The sequence below is a fragment of the Callithrix jacchus genome, chromosome 4 (genome assembly GCF_049354715.1).
Source record: "Callithrix jacchus isolate 240 chromosome 4, calJac240_pri, whole genome shotgun sequence".
Lineage (NCBI taxonomy): Eukaryota > Metazoa > Chordata > Mammalia > Primates > Cebidae > Callithrix > Callithrix jacchus.
Window position 1 is genome coordinate 54,673,127 of NC_133505.1, and position 24,474 is coordinate 54,697,600.

The window sequence follows — 24,474 nt, forward strand, 5'->3', positions numbered from 1 at the left end:
ATGGGCCCTGCCTGCTTTCCAACCTCATCCTAAACTGTGCTTACCCTCATTCCCTGTGCCTCAGTCACACCAGCAACATCCGACATGATGAGACAAGGCCTTTCCAGAGTCATGGCCTTCAAGCCTTGCTGCCTGGAACACTCTTCTAGCAGCACTTCTGTAGCCAGTGCCTCCAGGTCAGCTTAAATGTCACCTCTTTAGATGGCCCTTCCCCGACTATGATCCTCCACTTTTATTCTCTATTCTCATAGGTTACTTTTGGTTTTCTTCTCTGTATTCACCTATGAGAATCTGTGGCCATTATATACTTATTTCTTACCTCTTTTCCATGCTAGACTCCACTCCCTGAAATGGCAGAGACAAAAGCTACCTTTTTCACCACAGAAAACCCAGTGTCAGGCACACAGTTTGTTACTTGAATGAACTGTGTTTCACCTGACACCTAAGTCCTGTGCTCTCTCTTTGAAAAAGTCATACTTATTTACAGATTTTAAACGAAGGCTTCGAATATATGGAAATATCTCACAGACATAAGATGGGAGACTTATGTTTTCAGTATGAGGACGTTCTAAACCCCCATCACAACTAAAGTCACAACTTTTCTGTTCTCAGAGAGAACAGCTTTTGTTTTAGTTGAGGTGTAACTGACTGTAGTATATGACACATATTTTAATAAATTTTACATGTGTATACATCCATATGGAGATCCCAGATCGAGATGTAGAATATTTATGGCACCCCGAAGGCTTCCACACGAGAGGGTTTCTCTCAGTCAGTACCTTCCAAAAGGTGGCCACCGTAGTGTGACAAGTCCCCCACCAGGTTACCAAAGGTTGTAAGTCTGCTGCCTGATCTTGGAAGGCCAGGCAGTGAGCCAAGACCCTGGTGCAGAGCTGAGGAACAGGTGTCCCTGAGAACCCAAATACCCTGGAGAGTATCTGAGGACCTACCAAGAAAAACAGTTTCATTGCTCAAACACAGTAGGCAAAGAGCCAGAAAATTAGTTTGAAAGCAGTTTAGGGATGGAAGGCAGAACAGGTCTCTAGAGCTATCTTGTCACCATCCAGAAGTGCCCTGTATGTAAGTCCTAATAAACTCATCTGTTCCTCACATTGGACTTGTCTGTGTCATTCTTTGGACTCTTAGCATCTTCTTAGTTTGGGGGTGGGGGATAGGGGACTTTACAGTTCTAAGTTTTTTCATATTGCCCACGATTATCATTTCTATTCATATTGGCCAGTTTTGACGGTTTCTTAGCTTGCTAAAAGGAGTCATGCATTATATATTCTTTCATGTCTAGTTTTTCTCTTTTGCTCAAAATATGATTTTGAGATCCATTTACGTTCCTATATGTACCACTAGTTTATGTGTCTTACTGCTTTGTAACATTCCTTTGTGTGAAGATAGCACAGTTTATTCTACAGTTGAAGGACATTTGGGTTGTATCCAAAGTTGTTTGTAGCTATGACAAACAACTTTGCTAGGGGCATTATTGTAGAAGTATTTTGATAGATGTGAGCATTCGTATCTGCCAGGTGAATGCCCTGGAGTGGAATTGCTCCCAGAGTGGCAGGTTAGCTTTAGCAGAACAGTGCTGTGAAGTGGCAGTACCACGTGACACTCCATCAGTGGCGCATGACAGTTCCTCTTCCTTCATATCCTCACCAGGACTTAATATTTCCCCCTACTTAATTTTAGCTATACTGATAGCTCTGTGTAGTATCTCTGAGACTGTCATTTGCTTTTGTCTGGTAAGTAATGAAGTTGAGCATCTTTTGAATGTTAATGGATCATCTGGGCATTTTGTGTATGTCTGTGTGTATGTGAATTGCCTTTATGTGTGAAGTGCCTTTGAAATTATTTTGACGATAAAGGCAATGAATTGTCTATGTTTTCCTTAACGATTTGTAGGGTTTTTTTAAAGAAAAAATTGGGATATAATTTATTTGACAACTACATATATCTCAAATACCCTTTTCCCAGTATGATGCTGTTCCTTTTCATTCTCCTAATAGCCATCTGATGAACAGAAGCTCTTTATTTTAATGAAATTTAATGTATCAATCATTTAGATTATGATAGTGCTTTTTCCTGAATAATATATATATATATTTTTTTGCCAACCCAGGTCTCTTACAGTGTTTTTAATAAGAGAATAGAGTGGGAAGACATTAAAAGAGTTTCTCAGTACATTTGAAATGGCTTTTAGGACCAAGATGTTGAAACACAGCAGTAATACAGGGAGCTCTCCCAGTTCCTCTCATTAGAGGCCAACCCAGCCCTTCAGGCTCTGCTCAAATCCCCCTTCTCTCTAGAGACGGCTGCCAACCATCTTTCCTCACTTTCAAGAAGAACCTAGGTATATGGGTTAACCCCATATGTTGGGGACTTCTTAGAAAAACTCTGGTTGAAATGCACTCCCCCACAATTACTCCTCAAGAATACTCAACTCAGGTCGACAACACAGAAATTACACCACATGGACAAAGAGTCATTCACCAGATATATTTGAAGTCTAAGCTCGTTGAGCTATACACGTGCACAAATGATTCAGTTGGTGGAAATTTTCCCCTTCCCCTTCATTGTTAAACTTTTCAAACTTAAAATCGTGCTAAAGAGGTTTGCATAATGTGTGTCATGGAAATGCTGAGGCGATTCTGACTTTCACAGTGCTAGGAGGTTGGTTCCATTGTAACACTTCAAGGCGCCTTTCCATTTCTTATCGTTCTCCTAAGGAAAGCCCCTCTTTTCACCCCTCCCCAAACCCAACATAGTGAAAGAATTACTTGATCTGAAACAGGTTAACATTGACACAGGGCAATAAGTTTCACTACCTACAGAGGTCATACACTTCATTGCATTTCTTTTATGACTACACAAAATGGTCATTTCAACTTTTACTAAGTTGTAAAATGTCGGACATGTCTTTTTAAAAATCATTTTCAAACATTTTCTCTCACCTAGATTTTTTTAGAATCTGCATTCTGGAAATTCAGCGTAGCTTAAAATGTCAAATGACCCCACAGATGGCTGAGAAGAGTCAGCTTGGAAAGGCTGGCTGCTACAGTGCTCTGCATCTGAATAGCTGAGCCTCCTATTTCTTCCACTAGAGGACACCATTTCTTCACTATTAAGTCTGTAGTCTTTCATCAACAATGAAAAACCAAAAACCTCCACAGCAAAGGAAAGTCAAAGGATATGCTTATTGTACACTCCTCAGATTTTGTTTTTAAAAGGAGTTTTCATTTTCCTTATGGAAACTCAGGATTTTACAAGCAATGCTCTCCTCAGTTTCACCTGTACTGTGTCCAGTACTATATTGCTATATTCACAGTAAAACGGACTTTAATTTCTGAGTGATCAGTCTATGTTTTAAGTTTCTGATGAAACTAACATACACCTTAGTCAAAAACCACAACAATCCCTCAATCTGTTGGCTGTGTTATTGTTCTTCTGTGTTTTTCTGAGGCTTGGGTAATGAAAGTAATTCCCCACTCCATTGTAATCTGCATTTGCATCTAAAGTAATTCATTAATGTACAGGAGTAGATGAGGCCTGGCACATATAGCAGATAATGGTTCTATAGGTGTATCTTCTGTAATGCACTTTGGGCTAGAGAAATAGAAAAATTACACGTAACAAAAACAAGTAACTTGTCTGGGCACACGGGCATTGCGTGAGTAGGACCGGCATACACGTATCTATTATACTTCCCCATTTTAACATGCTCAGCTGCTGCGGCTGCTGCTGCTGCATTCTGGAGTTTTAGCTCCATCCCAATCACCTACAATTGACACTTGCATCTTTATTTAAAAACAAGTGGTCTTGATAGCAAAGATGTTGGCTAATCATGTATATATTGGCATTAGATATTTTGTGTCCTTTCAAAATTCAGCATTATCCATACTACAGTGTAATATTATCAGAGTATCTGTATTAGTATATGAAGGCATTCATAAGCAATGCACATTATGTTTTGAAGCAGCTAAAGGTTGAACAATCACTAAATTAAAAAAATCCAGATTTTAAAAGCACAGCTGAAACATTTGTACAAATATACAAAGAGAGAAAACAATCATTCAGACACCATGAAACTTTTGTAATAAATAGGTTCATCTGAAATCGGTTTCTATCACCCTGGACAAGCCTCCCCAATGAGGCTGGGAAAGTTCTACAGGGGAGCGGTGTTCAAAATCTATTGAGGAATATCTTTGGGCCAAGCTCAATTTTGCCTCCGGGAATTTCAACAGAGCTACGGTGTATTGACTCACAATAGTGAATATACCCAGACTTGTTGAGCTGGATGGACTATGCTGATAATTTTCCTAATCTAGATAGGACATGGCTGGCTGCTGACAATCTGTGAGTTATAGGATATCTTCAAATCATGAAAATAAATGCTGGTGATCATGCATGTCCTGGGAATGTCGGGATGCAGAGGACTGAGTGAGACCAGATAGGGATATCTCATGCAGTCAAAGTCAAGTTTACATATGGTCCTATTTAAGTGGCCAGGAAACAACAATGCACACATGTCAGGACTGGGACTGAAACAGCTCACAAACAACACAGGTGCTATTTGTTACTGATGTCTCTGGTTTGGATCAACATGAGAGAACAAAGATATAGGCTGTGCTGATTGGTTAACAAGAAAAATACTACTTTTTTCCCTAGAACCTTCTAAATAATGGGTTATACTTAATGGGTATGATATGATCAGGAGACATATCACCTTTTCCTAGCCCTTTTGTCCGAGAGGCTTGATAACAAGGAAGGAATCTCAAACAACCAAACACCCAGGAATTTAAAGGCATTTTTTTTTTTGACAAACAACATGGGAGAAAAAGCATGATAAAGAGGAGACGGCTATTATCATCGAGGCAGAGCAGGCAGCTCAGTTGGACACGGAGGGTGGCAGGCCAGGACGCCGAGTCTGGATGATTTTTGGCTTTGGGGAAGTCTTTGGGTCCTCTTCTTCCTCTATGTCACTGTCGCACACGTGCACGACGACACTTGGGGTGGACTCAGTCCCTGCATGGAGCTCATACTTCTCTCCTGAAAAGCAAGAATAATGCAAGTGAGAAAAAGGGAGGGATTTCAAAAGAGATACTGGGGCAGGGTCTGCTTGGAAAATGAGAGGAGCATTTTATAGGATCTCAGGAAGCCTGCGATCTTATGCAGGGATGGCACAGGGTGTTGGCAAGTGGAAAGAGATCCATTTCCTCATTTCCTGGCTCTGCCACTTATCAACTGGGCAATCCCAAACAAGCCACTCAACACCTTTTAGCCTCCACATCCTTAACCGTAAATTTCAACTTGGTAATACCTCCACTCCGTAGGATGGTGGAGAGGACTGGATGGGGGCCTGGTGGTTAGTCATATTAGTTTCTCTTCTATTCTCCAACCTTGATGCTAACTGTTGAGTAACCTTGAACCAATAACTTCACTTCTTTATCTTTTGAATATGGTGGTTTCTGAGTTCCCCTCCAGCTGTACACTTCTTATAGCCAGAGCTGCTCCAGGATGGAATAAGGCAGGGTCATCACATGCCCAGGATTCACAGTGGTTCCTGGGGAACTGGGTTAGATGACCATCAAGGCCCTTTCTAGTTCCAAGTGTCTATCATTCTTGACTGGCTCATTTTACAGTCAAATTGCTGTTAACCGACTGGCTTTCTGTCTGTCCTTCTATTGCTTCAGTAGATGTTTCTTGAGCATCTCTCATGGTCTAGTGCTACTCATAAAGGCTACAAGGCTCGTATTTTATAAGTGCACTGTCCAGTGGAGACATGTGGAGACGGATGTTTCACAATATAAAATGGTGAACACTAGGGTGGCAATGTCTATTAAGGACTATTTCACCAAATAGTAAGGAGCAAGTAACTCTGAAAGGCTTCATAGTGGACAGGCAGCTGATCTGGGTCTTGAAGACAAGCAGAGGACCTCCAGGTGGTGGGGTAAGACGAGGGGCATTCTCAACCTGCATGTTAAGTTGTAACTTTCAACTTCATTAGTGACATACTCATCTTAATCTTCTCCGGACATCCCATCCTCTGCTTCCCATCTTTCATGGATCAAAAGAAAACTCTTCCAAAAACAATGACTCCCAGATATCCTCCTGGCTAGTGGCTCTCTAGATCTCACAAAATCAAGCATAAATTTTTTAGTCTAGCACAGAAGATCCTGCATAATCTCTCACCAATCTTTTCCAACACTACCTGCATTGATTCTTTCTTCGTTTTTGTCAAACTCATTTATTTGTTGGCTCCTAGTCATGATAGCTACATTATTAGGATCACAAAACTAGCTATTTTTACATGGCATAGACGCACTTCTTCTCCAGAGTAGGCTAAATGATACCCTTCTTCCAGGATCAAAGCCAGACCCCACATAGCACAGGAATCTGCTATTCTTAGTCTTTCAAGTGCCTCCACTGGATGGCTGGAGCAAGTATTGTCAGTTCCAGTAACAGGGCACTAATTATGTGCTACTGTGCCTGAATGGTGCAAATAGCAAACTTTCGCAAGGTACGGTTTCAAATTCTGGGTGCTGATGTTAGGGAATGAGGAGCATTGATAATGCAATAAATATCAAAGCTCTTCTAAGCAATACTGAGAAGGATATAGATATTCAGAGTCAGCCATTGTGATTGGTTGAATTCAGTCCCCCGGAAAGATGTTGAAGTCCTAACCTGCAGCTGTGAAAGTAACTTTATCTGGAAGTAAGGTCTTTGCGGATGATCAAGTCAAGATGAGGTCATTAGCGTGGACTCTAATGTGACTGGCACCCTTATAGAATAAGGAATTTTGGACATTGACACATACACAGGGAGAATGCCATGTGAAGATTGAGGTTATGCAGCCATAAGCCAAGAACTACCTGAAGCTAGGGGATGCCAGGAACAGATCCTTCCCTGATGCCTTCAGAGAGAGCATTGCACGGTGTACACCTTAACTTGAACTTCTAACTTCAAGAATGGTGAGCCAATAAATTTTTGTAGTAAAATCCACTCTATTTGTGACTTTTTTTTTTTTTCGAGACAGATTGTTGCTCTGTTTCCCAGGCTGGAGTGCAGTGACGTGATCTCGGCTCACTGCAACCTCTCCCTCCCATGTTCAAGTGATTCTCAGGCCTCAACCTCCCCAGTGGCTGGGATTACAGGCACACGCCATCAAGCCCATCTAGTTTTTGTATTTTTATTAGAGATGGAGTTTTACCATGTTGGCCAGGCTGGTCTTGAACTTCTGATTTCAGGTGATCTGCCCACCTTGGCCTCTCAAAGTGCTGGGATTACAGGTGTGAGCCACCACACCCAGCAGTCAGTGGCACTTTGTTGTGGCAATCCTAGCAAACAAACACAGCCATACCCTGCTGAGAGTGTGTTCATTCAGTTAAGAGTCAGAGAAGTCTTTATTGGGCACCCCGTGCCCTCGACATCATGCTATATAGAGTAAAGGCTTTCCTAGGTAGGGGGCAGCAAATATTTCACAGAAATATAGTGTTACAACTTCAGTATTTCCCTGCATATTGATAGTACAGAGAAATAGAAGCAGCCACAGCCATTGAAGCATGGCTGATAAAGACTCTGTGTTTAAAGTCTAGAAGTGGTGAAATCATAGGTAGGGAGAACTGCATCAATAAGCATTGACTCTCTGACACAAGTGAGCTGGTATGGTCCAGTCTGATACAGGAGAAGACAGTGACAGGAGCAGGGATACAGGGGGAGCCATGAAGGAGATGCCTGCCTGATCACTCATGCTATTATTTGCTATCCTGCCTTATGGAGCAAGAATTGATAGTTGCTCCAACTAACCCAGCTATGCCGTAATCCATGGGGAAGTTGCATACTACACATATATGGTGTAGTGCTGTATGAATTGATGCTAAGTAAGGTTCATTTAATTGTGTGGATTCCTTTCTCCCTAAAATATTTTGGCTTTTTTATCCAGGTCCCCAGGTAAAAAGATAATCTGCAGACATTGCTAAGGAGAGAAACCTATATCAAACCAACTTTATCCAAGGGTTGTATCAAAGGCTCTGGGTCAGGGGTGGGCAGCTGTGGTCGGGGGTGTCTCTTAGCAGTGGTTCTGAAACATCTGACAATAAACTGAGAGCTTGTTTTTTTGTTTGTTTGTTTTAAAGAGTTTAGGCTGGGCACAATGTCTCACACCTGTAGTCCCAGCATTTTGGGAGGTCGAGGTGGGTGGAACACTTGAGGTCAGGAGTTCAAGACCAGCCTGGTCAACATGGTGAAATCCCAACTCGACTAAAAATAAAATTATCTGGGCATGCATGCCTGTAGTCCCAGCTATTCAGGAGGCTGAAGCACAACAATCACTTAAACCCAGGAGGTGATGGTTCAGTGAACTGAGATCATGCCACTGCACTCCAGCCTGGGCCATAGAGCAAGATTCTGTCTCAAAAAAAAAAAAAAACAAGAGTTTACCAGTATGGGGATGGAACCCTGCGAATTCTGATTTAGCGGAATCTTCGTGTGCACCCATCAGCCATACGTACTTCTCAGTGCTTCTGTGTCTGGGCGGCCATGGTTACATAGAACTGCCAGCAGGAGGCTGTGGCTCCATGAGGACACTGGTGCACACATAATGCACTCTTTCCCTTCCTCCATTCTGCATAGTTGTTTTTTGTTGTTGTTGTTGTTGAAAAATGGTGACAGTGCAGGTAGAGAACAGTGGAGGGAAGGAAGCTGAGAATGCATAAAGGAAAGGAGGGAAGGAATCCCGGATGGGTTCTGTTGGCGCTCCCAGCCACCAGCTTCCATTCTGGTGTTCTCGTTGTCCAGGAGAGAACATCAAGTCACTCAGAGTTCCACAGTTAACAATGTCTGAGTTGACCGCATCCAGGGTTTCTCAAATGTTGTCTTTCCTTTAGGAACTCTTTGCAATTCTGAACTAAAGACACCCTCCAAAGAGAGACAGAGAAAGAAATGTTTGCTGAGTCATCAAATATGGTGGCAATTCTCATTTTTGTGTATAGGATTTCTTTCAAGTTCTTACATTTGCAGGGGAAGTTCCTTTTGAAGAAACACTGGTAGCTGCTGTAGTATTCATTGCTCTGTGGATGGGGAGGCATTGATGAAGGGGAAATTGGCTCTGTCATCCTCAGATGAGGAATAGAAAGAAAACTGCCACAGAGATGCAAGACATGGGATGGAGGTGAGGGCAAGGCTCAGGCCAGAGAATTCAGAGAACTCAGATACCCTTTCCCTTTTTTCATCTGTTAGCAAGAAGCTGGACATTTTAAAGAAATTGCAATAAGATACACCTAACAAAGCTAGGCCTTTGATTAAACCTTTTGTTTTCCCTGGTCTGGATAAAGAACATTCCTTTAAAGACACGCTTTTTTTTGTTTGTTTGTTTTTGTTTTGTTTTGCTCTTGTTGCCAAGGCTAGAGTGCAACAAGCCTCTATGATACTCCTGGGTTCAAGTGATTCTCCTGCGTCAGCCTCCTGAGTAGCTGGGATTACAGGCACTGGCAACCACACCTGGCTAACTTTTTGTATTTTTAGTAGAGACGAGGTTTCACCACATTGGCCAGACTCGTCTTGAACTCCTGACCTCTGGTAGTCCACCTGCCTTGGCTTCCCAAAGTGCTGGGATTACAGGCATAAGCCACTGTGCCCAGCCTGAAGATGCCTCTTTTGCAAAGTGTTTACCACTTCCAGAAGTGGTTGCTTTCCCCTCAGAATAGATGTGTTGGGGGCACACTCAGGATGGGAGGGCAAGCAGGGAGTCCACTCTGTGTGCAGGGTACAAAGCAACTTCCACGTTAACTTAAGACCATCAGATTTCTCAGTAGTAGAGCTATTTTACTGCTGTGATCCCATTAACTCTGACATTGCACTGTTCTATTCTTGGAAACTTTCTTACTATCGAAATCCAGCAAAGCTTAACAGCTGCTGAGAGCTCACAAAATAAAAAGAAATGGCTTTGGTCTTGCTGGATTGAATTTTTCTTTTTTTGGCTTCTTTTTCCCTTTGGGCTTCAACTAATTCCTCCACCACAAGGGCTGACGTCAATGCTGTCACCAGGCACAGGGACCAACTGGGCTTGTTTGGGGACAGAGAATCTGTCGAGCCTTATCCACACAGGGTGGGAGGTTCCTGCCATGGTTCAGTGAGAAAAGACTAATGGAACCAGCATTTCTCTGAAAAGATAAGTGGAGGGTTGACCCATCGTAAGCTCAGTCCTCTGCTGGTATTAAAACTGTCCTCTCCTCGGTGCTCAGAAAGGAGGCCAGAACAAAAAGTCACCAAAAAGTGCATTGGTCAGGGTTTTGTACCTATCCCATGAAACAAATTTTCAGCCAAGTAAATGAAAAACCTTTTAGCACATGGTTAGAAGTTAAATTCTCATTCAGGCCTTTGGAACTGACTGAGGTTTGGCCCTCCCTTAAAGTAGATGTCAAAGTTCTGTCTCCTCTTTTCCCAAGTAGCTGGAGACAGGTTTGTGACAATGTCCTGATCCCTCTACATCTGGAGAAGGGAGTTAAGGTGCCCATGAGCTGTTTCCCATTCTCACGATTCCCTGTGCTGACCAGGGCCTAGGAAACTTGGTCACATGGCACAATTGCAGGGAAGTGTGTTGGTGGCTGTGTCAGTCCAAGCGCCACTGAGCTGCTCTCTCATGCCACCTTTGGCTTATGGGCCATGACTTGGCTGCCTCTAACATTTTTCAAAAATAATCAGTATGATTATGCAAAGTTCGTAAAAATCAGCAAAATTCAGACATAGTAAAGGTAGAGAGCTGAAACAGAGCTACTATGTATTACAGCAGAGTTTGAGATTCATCGTTTAGATTCCAATTAAGAAAAATATGATGGAGGAACAAAGAAATCCTCCTACACCTTTAGTGCCTGCTGGACAAAGTCCTCATATACTGCCTCAAAGTACTGCCAAGGAATAGACAGAATCCCAGAACTAGAGGCTTTCAAAATACAGCCACATCTAACAGGCAAGGCCAAGCTTTGCTCTGTTCCTCAGCACCTGCTGCTCTTCTTCCCACGACATTCTTTCTCTTGGTCATCATGAGCTCCCTGCCGTGTGAGGAGCTACATAGCCAGGCCTGATCTCACACCTGCATTCTGATTTACTGACATCTCTTTGTTAAGTTGCCTACTCTTTTCCAAACTCGCATGTCTAAAGTAGAATTACTTTCTCTGACAATCTAGGTTCCCTTCCCAGCTATCACACTTCTTAGAAGTGCCATCATTCTTCCAGTTTTCTAGGTGTAAATCCTTATAGTCAATCATCCTTGAATTTTCTCTTTCATCATTTGTAATCAGTCACCAAGCACTGTGAGCATTGCTTCGAAACCTTTCTCTGCATGCTCCTTCCTCACATACCCCTTGTTATAACTCTATCCATGATTAACCCTCCCACTCAGAATATCCTTTGCTGTTTTCCCCAGGACAGGAACTAACTTCTGTGCCATAATAAGTCATGTAAGACAACAGTTGGAGACTTCGCCTTATTGCATATCTGTCATGTGACTCTGAAAAAGTTATATAACATTTCTGAACCTGTTTTCCTCATCAATGAGAAAAGTACTCATATCACTGGAATATTATAAAATACAGACATATGTGTCAAATACTTGATAAAGCCTTCTCCCAAGATACATGCTATGGTTATTTAGGGTGATATTATTTTGGCCATTGTTGCTCCCAAGTAATTTCTGGTTTCCAATATGATAAAGTAATCTGATCACATCACATAACAGTTAAAGAATTAAGCAGCTGAACAACTGTAAAGATCATTCTTCTCAGTGGAGACACCACTGCAAAGAGCAGTAAGAGGTGAATGATAACAAGTTGCATCCCATGGTGGCAGGCAGGTATCACATAATCCAGTCTTCAAAACAAATCCATCCTTTTAAATTTTTTTTGACAGAGTATCCCTCTGTTGCCCAGGCTGGAGTACAGTGGCGCACTCGGCTCACTGCAACTTCCGCCTCCTGGGTTCAAGTGAGTCTCCTGCCTCAGCCTCCCAAGTAGCTGGAACTATGAAACCATGCCCAGCTAATACAAAAAATGAGTATTAATTTAGAAGAGACAGGGTTTCACCACATTGGCCAGGATGGTCTTGAATTCCTAACCTCCTGATCTGCCTGCCTCGACCTCCCAAAGTGCTGGGATTACAGGCGTGAGCCACTGCACCTGGCCATCCTTTTGCCTCCAACCACTGCTTCCCCTTTCTCTGTCATCACTAGTAATTTTCTCTCCTTCTTTTACCTCTCTTCCTAACCTTTTCTATATCTCTATTCTCATGAGACAGAAAATCTTACGTTGCCGTTTTAATGAGATCTCTGATTTTTCTTTTTCTGAGACAGTCAGAAACACTCATTTATAATGCTTAATTATATCACCTTTTTGTATTTATCATTATTTCCTCTAGGAATGTTTGATATTCCAAACCACAGAAGTTGGGACTTAACCCTTTGTGACTGCTACAGCTTAAGTGCATGTGAGTGCTGAATGAATACGTAATTGATTTATGAAGAGCATCAAGCTTGTCCATTACTAACATACTTGTGTGATGTCTGTTATGTACTCACACATGAATTTTCTTCCTATAGTTTAACTTAAGTAAGTTTTAGCTTTTCAACGACGCTGAAAACCATTTAAAGGCAAGCATCTATCCTGTTATCAGCATTCTATCAGAGCTAGCACACAGTAGCTGTCATGGAAACTCACCACATTTCTTAAACATAATAATAATTGTTTATGGAGCACTTACTAAATGCAAGGCACAGGTCTAAGTCTCTAACTACTTGGCATGCAATAGATATTTAATTATAACAACAGCTCTGTCATGTGCGTTTCATAATACCTAGTTATACAACAGGAAGTTGAGATCACACAGGTAGTGAATGGCAGAGCCAGGATTTAAACTCAGGCTTGCCTGACTTCAAAGAATGTGCTCATAGTCATTCTCTGTCCCTAACTCTCATACTTCCCACTGTTTTCCTATTCTATAAGCAACTCTACTGAGAGGGAGTCTAGTTTTATCTTTCACTTTTAATACATTTTCATGGCAACTCATATTTTTAGCGAATCTTTGTTCTCTAGCTAAAGATGGATTATGTATTCCTTCTGTACCCTACTTTGCTTTGTTTCGGCCATTGATAGTTATTCTAGGTATGGTCTCTTTGACAATGAATCTTCTCAAAAGAACACAATAAATTATGAAAAAAAGGGCTATAAATTATAAACTGAGTTAATATGCATCTCTTAGGGAAGGAAGCTTTGGACTCTGGAAGAAGATCCTCTATATTTTCCTCATTTTAAAACTGTGTTTTGTCTCATGTTACAGGTGAATTCTCAACAGGAACATTTTTTGTGGTAGCAGTTTGTGTTTTCCAAAGATGGTCATCATATCTCTCACCCCACATTCTCTCCTCGAACCTTGACACGTTCCATCAAGGCGTGTTCCCTCTGTGTTCTCTCCCTTCAATCCTGGGCAAGCTTTAATGACTGTCTTGACAAATATAGTACAGGCTATATAGCCCTTATCCAAAAATATCCAAAATCCAAAACAAGTCTGGCCCTGAGCATTTTGGATAAGAGACCCTCAACTTGTGAGGTAGAAGTAAACAGTGTGACTTCTGAATTAGCTCACAAATATACCATGCACTTCTACTTCACTCTTGTAGAATGCTCATGCTTAAAACCCGACTTTCGAGTTGTAAGGAAGCTCAAGCAGCCCATGAAGAGGCCCACATTAAAAAGAACCAGGGCCCTGACCCACAGTGTAAGAACTCTCAGCTAACAGCATTATTTTGTTAATCATGTGAGTGAACCAGCTTCAAGGCTGACTTGCCAGCCCCCAGTTGTGCTGCTCCAGAAACATTGCATGGGACAGATGCGAGCCTTCCCCCTGAGCCTGGCCAAATGGCAGATTTGTGAGCAAAAGAAATGATTGTTGTCTTAAGCCCTCCATTTTTGGGATAGTTTGCTATGTAGCAATTGATAAATGGATACGGGCCATGCAGACCCTCTTTGTTCTTGTCTTCCCCTAGTTTTCTAAAGGGAAAGAAAAAAAAGTACGTGACTAGCAACGGGTAGAGGAGTGAGCAAAGCTGGGAGGCAGGGGCTGCTTCTCTGTACATCTTGCCTCTCTTCCCCTCTTCTTTCTGTGCCTACCACTGACCCCTTACTAGGCACTCTCTGCTTCTATGCCTCTGGCAACTCTGTCACATTCGAGAAAGTATAATTGGTGTAGTTCTCACATAAGAGTGTTATACCCCTAATAGTGTCTGGAAATGGATTTTTTTTTTTTTTGTCATATGGTGTGGGTGGATGTTGGCATTTAGTAGGTGAGACCCAAGGATGTTAAATGTACTGCAGTGTGTAGGACTGTCAACTCCAAAATATCATAGCTTTCACAATGAGCAGCACTGAGCTAAGAGCTTAACACAGGCACTTTTTAAATTTTTTAAATTATTATTGAAACAGAGACTCATGTTGTTCTGTTGTCATGGTGGCAGAATGACAGCTCACTGCAGGTTTAACCTCTTGGGCTCAAGTGATCCTCCTACCTCAGTCTCCTCAGTAGCTGGCACCACAGGTATGCACCACCACACCTGGATAATCTTATTTTTTATTTTGTGTAGAGACAGAGGTCTCACCACATTGTCTAGGCTGGTCTGAAACTTCTCGGCTCAACTGATGTTCCTGCCTTAGCCTCCCAAAGTGCTGAGATTTGCAGGGGTGAGTTATCATACTCAGTGACACATGTTAATAAAAGACTAATATATGGTTTGAAAATGAAGTGACAATAAATAGGTAACATACATTGAGCCTTTCCTATGTATGATACTAGATACATAGTTTTATAGGGATTATCTCATTTGATGCTTGCCACAAACTGATTTTACTATTGAAGAAGCAGAGGCACAGAGAAGTTAAGAAACTTGCTCAAGGTCACAGAGCTAATAAAATGTGGAGCCTAGATTCAAACTCACATCCTATTTTTTTTTTTATACTTTAAGTACGGGGGTACATGTGCAGATCGGGCAGGTTTGTTACATAGGTATATATGTGCCATGGTGTTCTCTGCATTCATTGCCCCATCATCCACATTAGGTATTTCTCCTAATGACAGCCCTCCCCAATCCCCCTACCCCCTGCTATCCCTCCCCTAGCCCTCAAATCCCTGAAAGGCCCTGGTGTATGATGTTCCCCTCCTTGTGTCCATGTGTTCTCATTGTTCAACACACCCACTTTTAAGTGAGAACATGCGATGTTTGGTTTTCTGTTCTTGTGTCAGTTTGCTGAGAATGATGGTTTCTAGCTTTATCCATGTCCCTGCAAAGGACATGAACTCATCCTTTTTTATGGATGCATAGAATTCCATGGTGTATATGTGCCATATTTTCTTTATCCAGTCTATCATTGATGAGCATTTGGGTTGGTTCCAAGTCTTTGCTATTGTGAACAGAGTTACAATAAATATATGTGTGCATGTGTCTTTATAATAGAATGATTTATAATACTTTGGGTATATACCCAGTAATGGGATTACTGGGTCAAATGGTATCTCTAGTTCTAGATCCTTGAGAAATCGCACACTGTCTTCCACAACAGTTGAACTAATTTACACTCCCACCAACAGTATAAAAGCATTCCTATTTCTCCACATCCTCTCTAGCATCTGTTGTCTCCTGACTTTTTAATGATCACCATTCCACCTGGTGTGGGATGGTGTCTCAATGTGGTTTTGACTTGCATTTCTCTAATGACTAGTGATGATGAGCTTTTCTTCATATGTGTTGGCAGCATAAACGTCTTCTTTTGAGAAATGTCTGTTCACCGACTTTTTGATGGGGTTGTTTTTTCTTGTAAATTTGTTTAAGTTCTTTGTAGATTCTGGATATTAGCCCTTTGTCAGATGTATAGATTACCAAAAATATTTCACATTCTGTTGGTTGCTGGTTCACTCCAATTATATTTTCTTTTGCTGTGCAGAAGCTCTTTAATGAGATTCCATTTGTCTATTTTAGCTTTTGTTGCCATTGCTTTTGGTGTTTTAGTCATGAAGTTTTTGCCCATGCCCATGTCCTGAATGGTATTGCCTAGGTTTTATTCTAGGGTTTTTAGGGTGTTAAGTCTTACATTTAAATCTCTAATCCATCTGGAGTTAATATTTTGTATAAGTTGCAAGGAAGGGATCCAGTTTTATCTTTCTGCACATGGCTAGCCAGTTCTCCCAATACCATTTATTAAACAGGGAATCCTTTATCCATTGCTTGTGTTTGTCAGGTTTGTCAAACATCAGATAGTTGTAGATGTGTGGCTTTATCTCCTAGGCCTCTGTTTGGTTCCATTGGTCTATATCTCAGTTTTGGGACCAGTACTATGCTATTTCTATTTTGATTACTACAGCCTTGTAGTTTGAAGTCAGGTAGCATGATGCCTCCAAGTTTTTTTTTTTTTTTTTTTTTTTTTTGCTTAGGATTGTCTTGGCTATGTAGACTCTTTTTTGGTTCCATATAAAAGTTAAGATTTTTTTTCCCAATTCTGTGAAGAAAGTCAATGGTAGCTTTATAGGGATAGCATTGAATATATAAATTACTTTGGGCAGTATGGACATTTTCACAACATTGATTCTTCCTAACCATCAGCATGGAATGTTTTTCCATCTGTTGGTGCCCTCTCTTATTTCCTTGAGCAGTGGTTTGTAGCTCTCTTTGAAGATGTCCTTCACATCCCTTGTTAGTTGTATTCCTAGGTATTTCCATATGTTCTCTTTGTAGCAGTTGTGAATGGGAGTTTACTCATGATTTGGCTCTCTGTTAGTCTGTTATTGGTGTATAAGAATGCGTGTAATTTTTGCACATTGATTTTGTATTCTGAGACTTTGCTGAAGTTGCTTACCAGCTTAAGAAGATTTTGGTCTGAGATAATGGGGTCTTCTAAATATACAATCATGTCATCTGCAAATAGAGACAATTTGGCTTCCTCTTTTCCTAATTGAATACACTTTATTTCTTTTTCTTGCCTGATTGCCATAGCCAGAACTTCTAATACTATGTTGAATAAGAGTGGTGAGAAAGGGCATCCTTGTTTTGTGCCAGTTTTCAAAGGGAATGCTTCCAGTTTTTGCCCGTGTATGATATTGGCTGTGGGTTTATTATAAATAGCTCTTACTATTTTGAGATACGTTCCATCGATACCTAGTTTACTGAGAGTTTTTAGCATAAAGTGCTGTTGAATTTTGTAGGACTTCTCTGCATCTATTGAGATGATCATGTGGTTTTTGTCTTTGGTTCTGTTTATGTGATGGATTATGTTTATAGATTTGTGTATGTTGAGCCAGCCTTGCATCCCAGGGATGAAAGCAACTTGACCGTGATGGATAAACATTTTGATTCAGTTTGCCAGGATTTTCACATCAATGTTTATCATAGATATTGGCCTAAAATTTTCTTTTTTAGTTGTGTGTCTGCCAGGTTTTTGGTATCAGGATGATGTTGGTGTCATCAATTGAGTTAGGGAGGATTCCCTCTTTTTCTGTTGTTTGGAATAGTTTCAGAAGGTATGGTACCAGCTCCAATTTGTACCTCTGTTAGAATTCAGCTGTGAACCCATCTGCTCCTGGACTTTCTTTGGTTGGTAAGCTATTAATTGCTGCCTCAATTTCACACTTTGTTATTGGTCTATTCAGGGATTCACTTTCATCCTGGTTTAGTCTTGGGAGGGTGTAAGTGTCCAGGAATTTTCCTATTTCTTCTAGATTTACTGATTTATTTGCATAGAAGAGTTTATAGTATTCTCTGATAGTAGTTTGTATTTCTGTGGGATTGGTGGTGATATCCCCTTTATCATTTTTTTTTATTGCATCTATTTGATTCTTCTCTCTTTTCTTCTTTAGTAGTTTGGCTAGTGCTCTATTTTGTTGATCTTTTCAAAAAATTAGCTCTGGATTCATTGAAATTTTTGAAGGGTTTTTGTGTGTGTGTGTGTTTATCTCTTTCAGTTCTGCTTTGATCTTAGTTATTTCTTGTGTTCTGCTAGCTTTTGAGTTTGTTTGATCTAGTTCTTTTAATTGCAATGTTAGGGTGCTGATTTTACATATTTCCTCATTTCTCTTGTAGGCATTTAGTTCCATAAATTTCCCTCTAGACATTGCTTTAAACATGTCCCAGAGATTCTGATACATTGTATCTTCATTCTCACTGGTTTCCAAGAACATCTTTATTTCTGCCTTCATTTCATTATTTATCCAGTAGTCATTCAGAAGCAGGTTGTTCAGTTTCCATGTAGTTGTGTGGTTTGAGTGAATTTCTTAATCCTGAGTATTAATTTGATTGCACTGTGGTCAGAGAGACTATTTGTTATAATTTTCATTCTTTTGCATTTGCTGAGGAGTGTTTTACTTCCAATTGTGTGGTCAATTTTAGAATAAGTTTGATGTGGTGCTGAGAAGAATGTATATTCTGTGGATTTGGAGTGGCGAGTTCTGTGGCCATTAGGTCTGCTTGATCCAGCCTGAGTTCAAGTCCTGGATATCGTTCTTAATTTTCTGTCTTATTGATCTGTCTAATATTGACAGTGGGGTGTTAAGATCCCCTGCTATTATTGTGTGGGAGTCTAAATCCCTTTGTAGATCATTAAGAACTTGCTTTATGTATCTGGGTGCTCCTGTATTGGGTACATATGTATTTAGGATCGTTAGCTCTTCTTGCTGCATTGATCCCTTTACCAACATTATGTAATGCCCCTCTTTGTCTCTTTTGATCTGTGTTGGTTTAAAATCTGTTTTATCAGAGAATAGGATTGCAACCCCTGCTTTTCTTTCTTCTTCTTCTTCTTTTTTTTTTTTTTTTTTTGCTTTCCATTTGTTTGGTAAGTCTTCTTCCATCCCTTTATCTTGAGCCTATGTGTGTCTTTGCACATGTGATGGGTATCCCCATCACACTAATGGGTCTTGACTCTAACCAATTTGTCAGTCTGTGTCTTTTAATCTGGGCATTTAGCCCATTTTACATTTAAGGTTAATATTGTTATGTGTGAATTTGATCCTGCCATTTTGATGCTAGCTGGTTGTTTTGCCCATTAGTTGATGCAGTTTCTTCATAGTGTCAATGGTCTTTACAATTTGGTATTTTTTGCAGTGGCTGGTACTGATTATTTCTTCCCATGTTTAGTGCTTCCTTCAGGAACTCTTGTAAGGCAGGCCTGGTGGTGACGAATTCTCTCAGCATTTGCTTATCTGTAAAGAATGTTATTTTTTCTTCACTTATGAAGCTTAGTTTGGCTGGATATGAAATTCTGGATTGAAAATTCTTTTCTTTAAGGATGTTGAATATTGTCCCCCACTCTCTTCTGGCTTGTAGGGTTTCTGTCAAGAGGTCTGCTATGAGTCTGATGGGCTTCTCTTTGTGGATAACCTGACCTTTCTCTCTGGCTGCCATTAGCATTTTATCCTTCATTTCAACTCTGGTGAATCTGATGATTATGTATCTTTGGGTTGGTCTTCTCAGGGAATATCTTTGTGGTATTCTCTATATTTCCTGAATTTCAATGTTGATCTGCCTTGCTAGGTTGGGGAAGTTCTCCTGGATAATATCCTGAAGAGTGTTTTCCAACTTGGTTTCATTCTTTCCATCACTTTCAGGTACCGATCAAATGTAGATTTGGTCTTTTCACATAATCCCATATTTATTGGAAGTTCTGTTGATGATTAAAACATCAACAAAGCCTCCAAGAAATCCTGTGTTTTAATAATCATGCTGATGCAAAAGAAAAATCTCTCTCTTCATGATTGGATATCCCTTTACAGATGTAAAATAAGGGGAGATACTGTGGAGCAGAAAGACTTATTGGAAACTTAGAAATCACAGCTGTTTGGTTGCTGCCTATTCGCAAGCTCAATCTGGGAGCAGAGAAAGCACTCATTTTCTAAGTGAAAGTGGAAAGAAGGGTTCAGGATTAAAAGACAGATTCCAGGAAATTCAGTCCTTTGTAAACTTTTTTTCTTTCTGATTCTTTTGTGTTTTCATGAGCTCCTGTTGAATTTTGGTGGATCCCAGAGAAAAGTGGTGAACTGCAATCCAGGTCTACTGGGTGTCCAGCATAAATACCTTACTACCCCTTAGTTAGGCATGCATGTAGTCGGATGCTACAAGTGACATCAAGGCTGCAAACTGACATTTTGTCTCAGTAGGCCTGGTATTGGTATACTTTAAGAAAATATTGATAAAATAATTGGAGTTCTCCTTTCTTTCTTCCTTCTCCTCACTTCTGATCTATATCAAAGTAGGAAACAAAAAGGGGTCCTTGGTAAAATGGGGAAGGGGGAGGATGAGAGTGAGTGAGACAGCAAGAGAAAGAGAAGACAAAGAGCATACTCAGTAGTTTTGGTATAAGGGTATATTTCAATATAAGAACATTCGCTTATCTTCTGGAGGTTTCTAATACTAGATTGGGGATGGCAGATATTTATCTTCATCCCCTCCTGAGACATTTAGGACCCAAAGTACTTCATGAAATCAACTGATTGACTGAGGATCTGAATTAATGGTTGAGAAAAAGAAGCAGAACTCCAGAGGGAAAATATGGGCAAGGAAAACTAAGGGCAACATGGAGGGGAAAGGGGTGGGAAGACCAGAGAAAAGAGGCTCATCGACACCGGGTGAGAGGAAAGTGGCAGAGATGAAGAAAGGGGGAGCTGCCTGGGAGATTCCTCTGTGGGCCGAGTCCTCTTTGGGACTGGACCGTCCTTTTCTCCCTTGCCCCATGTTAGGGGCCCAGACCCCATGACAACTGTGAGGACACACACATAAGAAAAATGCAAGGGTAAATACTACAATGATTCTTTCTTAAAGTACTTTTTTTATGGGCAGTAGGATTTATTATTCACCTTTTCCCAGCTTTTTGTAATGTGTCTTTTCTGTTTTTCTACAACATCCACATTTTACCTATAAAATTAGAAAAGGCCAAACACCACATGTTCTCACTCATGAGTAGGTGTTGAACAATGAGAACATATGGACACAGGGAAGGGAACATCACACACCAGGGCCTGTCGCGGGGGTGGAGGGGAGGAATACAGGGGGTGGGAGGATTGGAGAGGGCTAATATTAGGAGAAATACCTAATGCAGATGACAGGGTGGTGGATGCAGCCATGGCACATGTATACCTATGTAACAAACCTGCATATTCTGTACCTGTACCCCAGAACTTAAAGTATAATAAATTAAGATAAAAAGAATAAAAGACTCAAATATAAAAAAAGGAAAAGGAAGTATTTTAATATTGCTACTCCATAATGATGGGATATAAATTAATGGACTATATGCTTAAAAGAATAGCCTCTTAAAACAACTTTTTTTTCCAGGGACAATTCTTTCAAAGGAAATGGGAAAATTTGAACATGTGCTCTGGGATCCCAGTATGATTCTCTTATGTGGGATACGACACAGAGAGACTATACTAACGGGAACACTGGACATTTGCTGTTTTGGTTCCCTATTGAATCTGTGATCAGAGAATATAGCAATTGCTAAATGAGATTGAGGCCTTATATAATATTCATACCACATGCACCAAAAATATAGGTGCTCGTCTATATTTTAAAAACTGAATTTTTTTCTATCTCTGAGTCAGACCCTGGAATAGAAAATGTTTCTTTAGTATAGGTTACATTAGTTAATGGAATGTCTTTTTCCATTGGGAGAAACAGTATGCCAAGCAGTGACACCAGCAAAATTACCTTACTATGTCATATTTTGATACAGAAGAATTTCAAAAAAAATCTAAATATAGCAGACATATGCAACATGAAACTCAAGCACCATTTTAAAAACCCTTCTCTGCAGTTAACTAAAATTGACCTTCCCAACAAGAGCTAAAAATAGCAGGAGGGAAAAAAGAAGAGACAATGACTTTTCATATCTTTCCCTGCAGGCATTTTCAGTGACAATGAACATGACCTTCCAGAGCCATCTGAGAAAGCAGAATAAAGGTTGGCATTTTGCTTCCCACCTCTGATTTACCATCCATTTAGTGCTACACATGCATCTCTATTTTACCATTTTCTGCCGATTGGTGGGGATAAGCTATTTTGCTAGGCTGGGTTTTTATTTGTCCTATTTTGTTTTACATCAGAAAAGAACCTGGCACTGTACTGTTTCTGGAGCCAGGAACAACAGATATTTTAACATAAATATTCAACTCATAATTCCCCTCAAGGTCAGAGCCCATCTGATTCTGTCTAGGTCACTGTTAAACTGATGGGCTTCTACACATTCACTGGGGGACTAACAGAAACAAGCAAGGGTTCTGTTTTACAGAGACAATAACTGCTCCTTAAACAGAGCAGAGGAAGGCAAATTTTGATCTGCACATCCTGCTGGACACCAGAAAAAAGCATGGAATGTACCATAAGGAACTGATGCAGTAGTGTGTTTGAGTGGGTGCCAAAACAAAGCAAAATAAAATGGGAGGGAGCAAAAGGCATAAGTTGTTTTGTATTCTTAAATTTCTCTTTTACAGCAATCTTAAATTTCTTCCAGAGAAAAATATTTCACTTTCCAGGGTAAAGGCACTGGCTCAATAAATCCTTTACTCCTCTTGCTAGTGGCAGAGGATATATTTTGTTTTCATTTAGTAGCTGTGCAGCCTTGGGCAAGTTACTTAACAACTCTGTGCCTCACATTCCCAGCTGTATAATGTAGGACAATAATGATACCTGTTGTTGTCTGTGAACATTAAATAATATTGTAAGGTATTTAGAGCAGTGCCTAATTATGCACATAGTACATAATTTATCTTCATCCCTACATAATTTTAAGTTATTATTTTTATTTATTTTCTAATGTATAATATTAATTTTACTTTCTGGATCAAAGATAGAATGGTCATGGGGACAATGATTGAGGATGTTTAGAATTATGCCTCTCATAATTTTCAGAATATAAACTTCCTCTGGGTATAATAAACAGAACTGAAAGACACTTCTTGAATATAATATGGCCCTGTCTCCTGTCGTAACATCTTCTGAAGTATTTCAATAACACCCGCAGGTTTGGGTCCGAACATGGTTTCATTATAACTGCACTGTTTTCTTTCTTTGTTTCTTGGACCTCTCTAGAAGTTTTCAGGAATAGGACTTGTTCCTCTCTGAAAGAAGGTCACTGCTATTCCTCTTTAAAGAACTAGAGACTTTTCTGCCCCTTGCTTGTCTGAGATGAGGCCTGGATGCCCACCGTTTCATTTCTTCTCCATGAAAGGGTTCTAATAAATTATGTCATTGCCTTTGAGAGCAGCCAGTCAGTTGACTTAGCCTGAGTCCCATCTCACTCTGGATCCCTGGTCCATGATGTTCTTTCTTTATCTAAAGCTGCTGGGGAAAAAAGTTAGTCTATCTGCATACCTTCTCAATCACTCTGCTTTACCAATTAGACACTGTTAATCATTTCTCTAATGCAAAACTGCATTGCTTTGATCATCTGAGTTGCTTTTCTCTGCTCTCATTCTAATTTGTTTCTGTACTTCTGGAACTGAGGTAGTCATCCTTTAACATGAAATTAGTTATAATTTGTTACTGGAGTGATTCTGCCAAAGGATTAAAAATAAATTTTAGTAAATCACTTTTTTAAATGAAAATGCTAGAAGTCCTCTAATTATAGAAAACATTAATTTAATGCTTCCTGAATGAGTCTGGCTAAAGCTACAAAAAAGCAACAATTTGTCAGTAAAGAAACTATCTCTAGACAAGCTAATAGCTCTGATCTATTCATTTATTCATGCATGCATTGATTCCTCCAAGATTTATTGAGCAACTACTATGTGCCAGGTACTTTCAGGTGCTGAGAATACCAAAATGGATGAAACATGCATTTTTTTCCCCCCTCAAGAAGAAGAGAAGACAGTAAGTTGAACAATAGAAACTTATAAGGAAAAGTGAATATTTGTGCAAAGTGACAGGAGGAGACTGAAGGAGCAACCTCTTGCCTTGGCACTTGGTTCAGAATGGGGCAGAGACCCAGAGACGCGATGGGGAGGAAGATGCCATGGAGAGGAGGCAGGGTCTGGCCCTGCTCCCTCATTGTTGCAGCTGAAACAATCTCTAATCTCTCAACTGTTGAACATAAATCATGTATGTGTGTGGCTGAGGAAGCTTCGAGGATATAGGAAAGCGGCAGTGGGGGGTGGGGAACAAAGACAAACAGCCCCAAATTGCTAGCAAGGAACAGAGAAAGATATCCTAGAAAATACATCCAGATTACAGCTGTTCCATGGACACAATATCAGGAAACCCTCAATATTTGCTCTCGTACCCAATGCGCAAGTCTCCATTTGCACATTTACCAGACACTAGGTTATGCTTTCTGGAAGTTTAGAATGGTGTTTGTTAGAAACAATTCTTGATTCAGGGCTAGCATAAATGTTTGCCAGAGTCAGAGCAGAGCAGGCCTGAAGTCAGCCAAGCCAACCAGTATCCTTGAT

General features: G+C 40.4%; 1 protein-coding gene across 5 annotated transcripts in view; it reads right to left on the reverse strand.

The window, feature by feature from the left end:
- Positions 1-2,490: 2,490 nt before the first annotated feature.
- Positions 2,491-24,474, reverse strand: part of RCAN2 (regulator of calcineurin 2) — a 284,182-nt gene continuing 262,198 nt past the window's right edge. For all 5 annotated transcript variants that reach the window (XM_008994529.5, XM_035295832.3, XM_035295831.3 and 2 more), the window contains one exon: positions 2,491-5,055. In XM_008994529.5, coding sequence (XP_008992777.1) covers positions 4,895-5,055 — 161 coding nt within the window. In that variant the 3' untranslated portion in view covers positions 2,491-4,894. The remainder of the gene's footprint in view (positions 5,056-24,474) is intronic.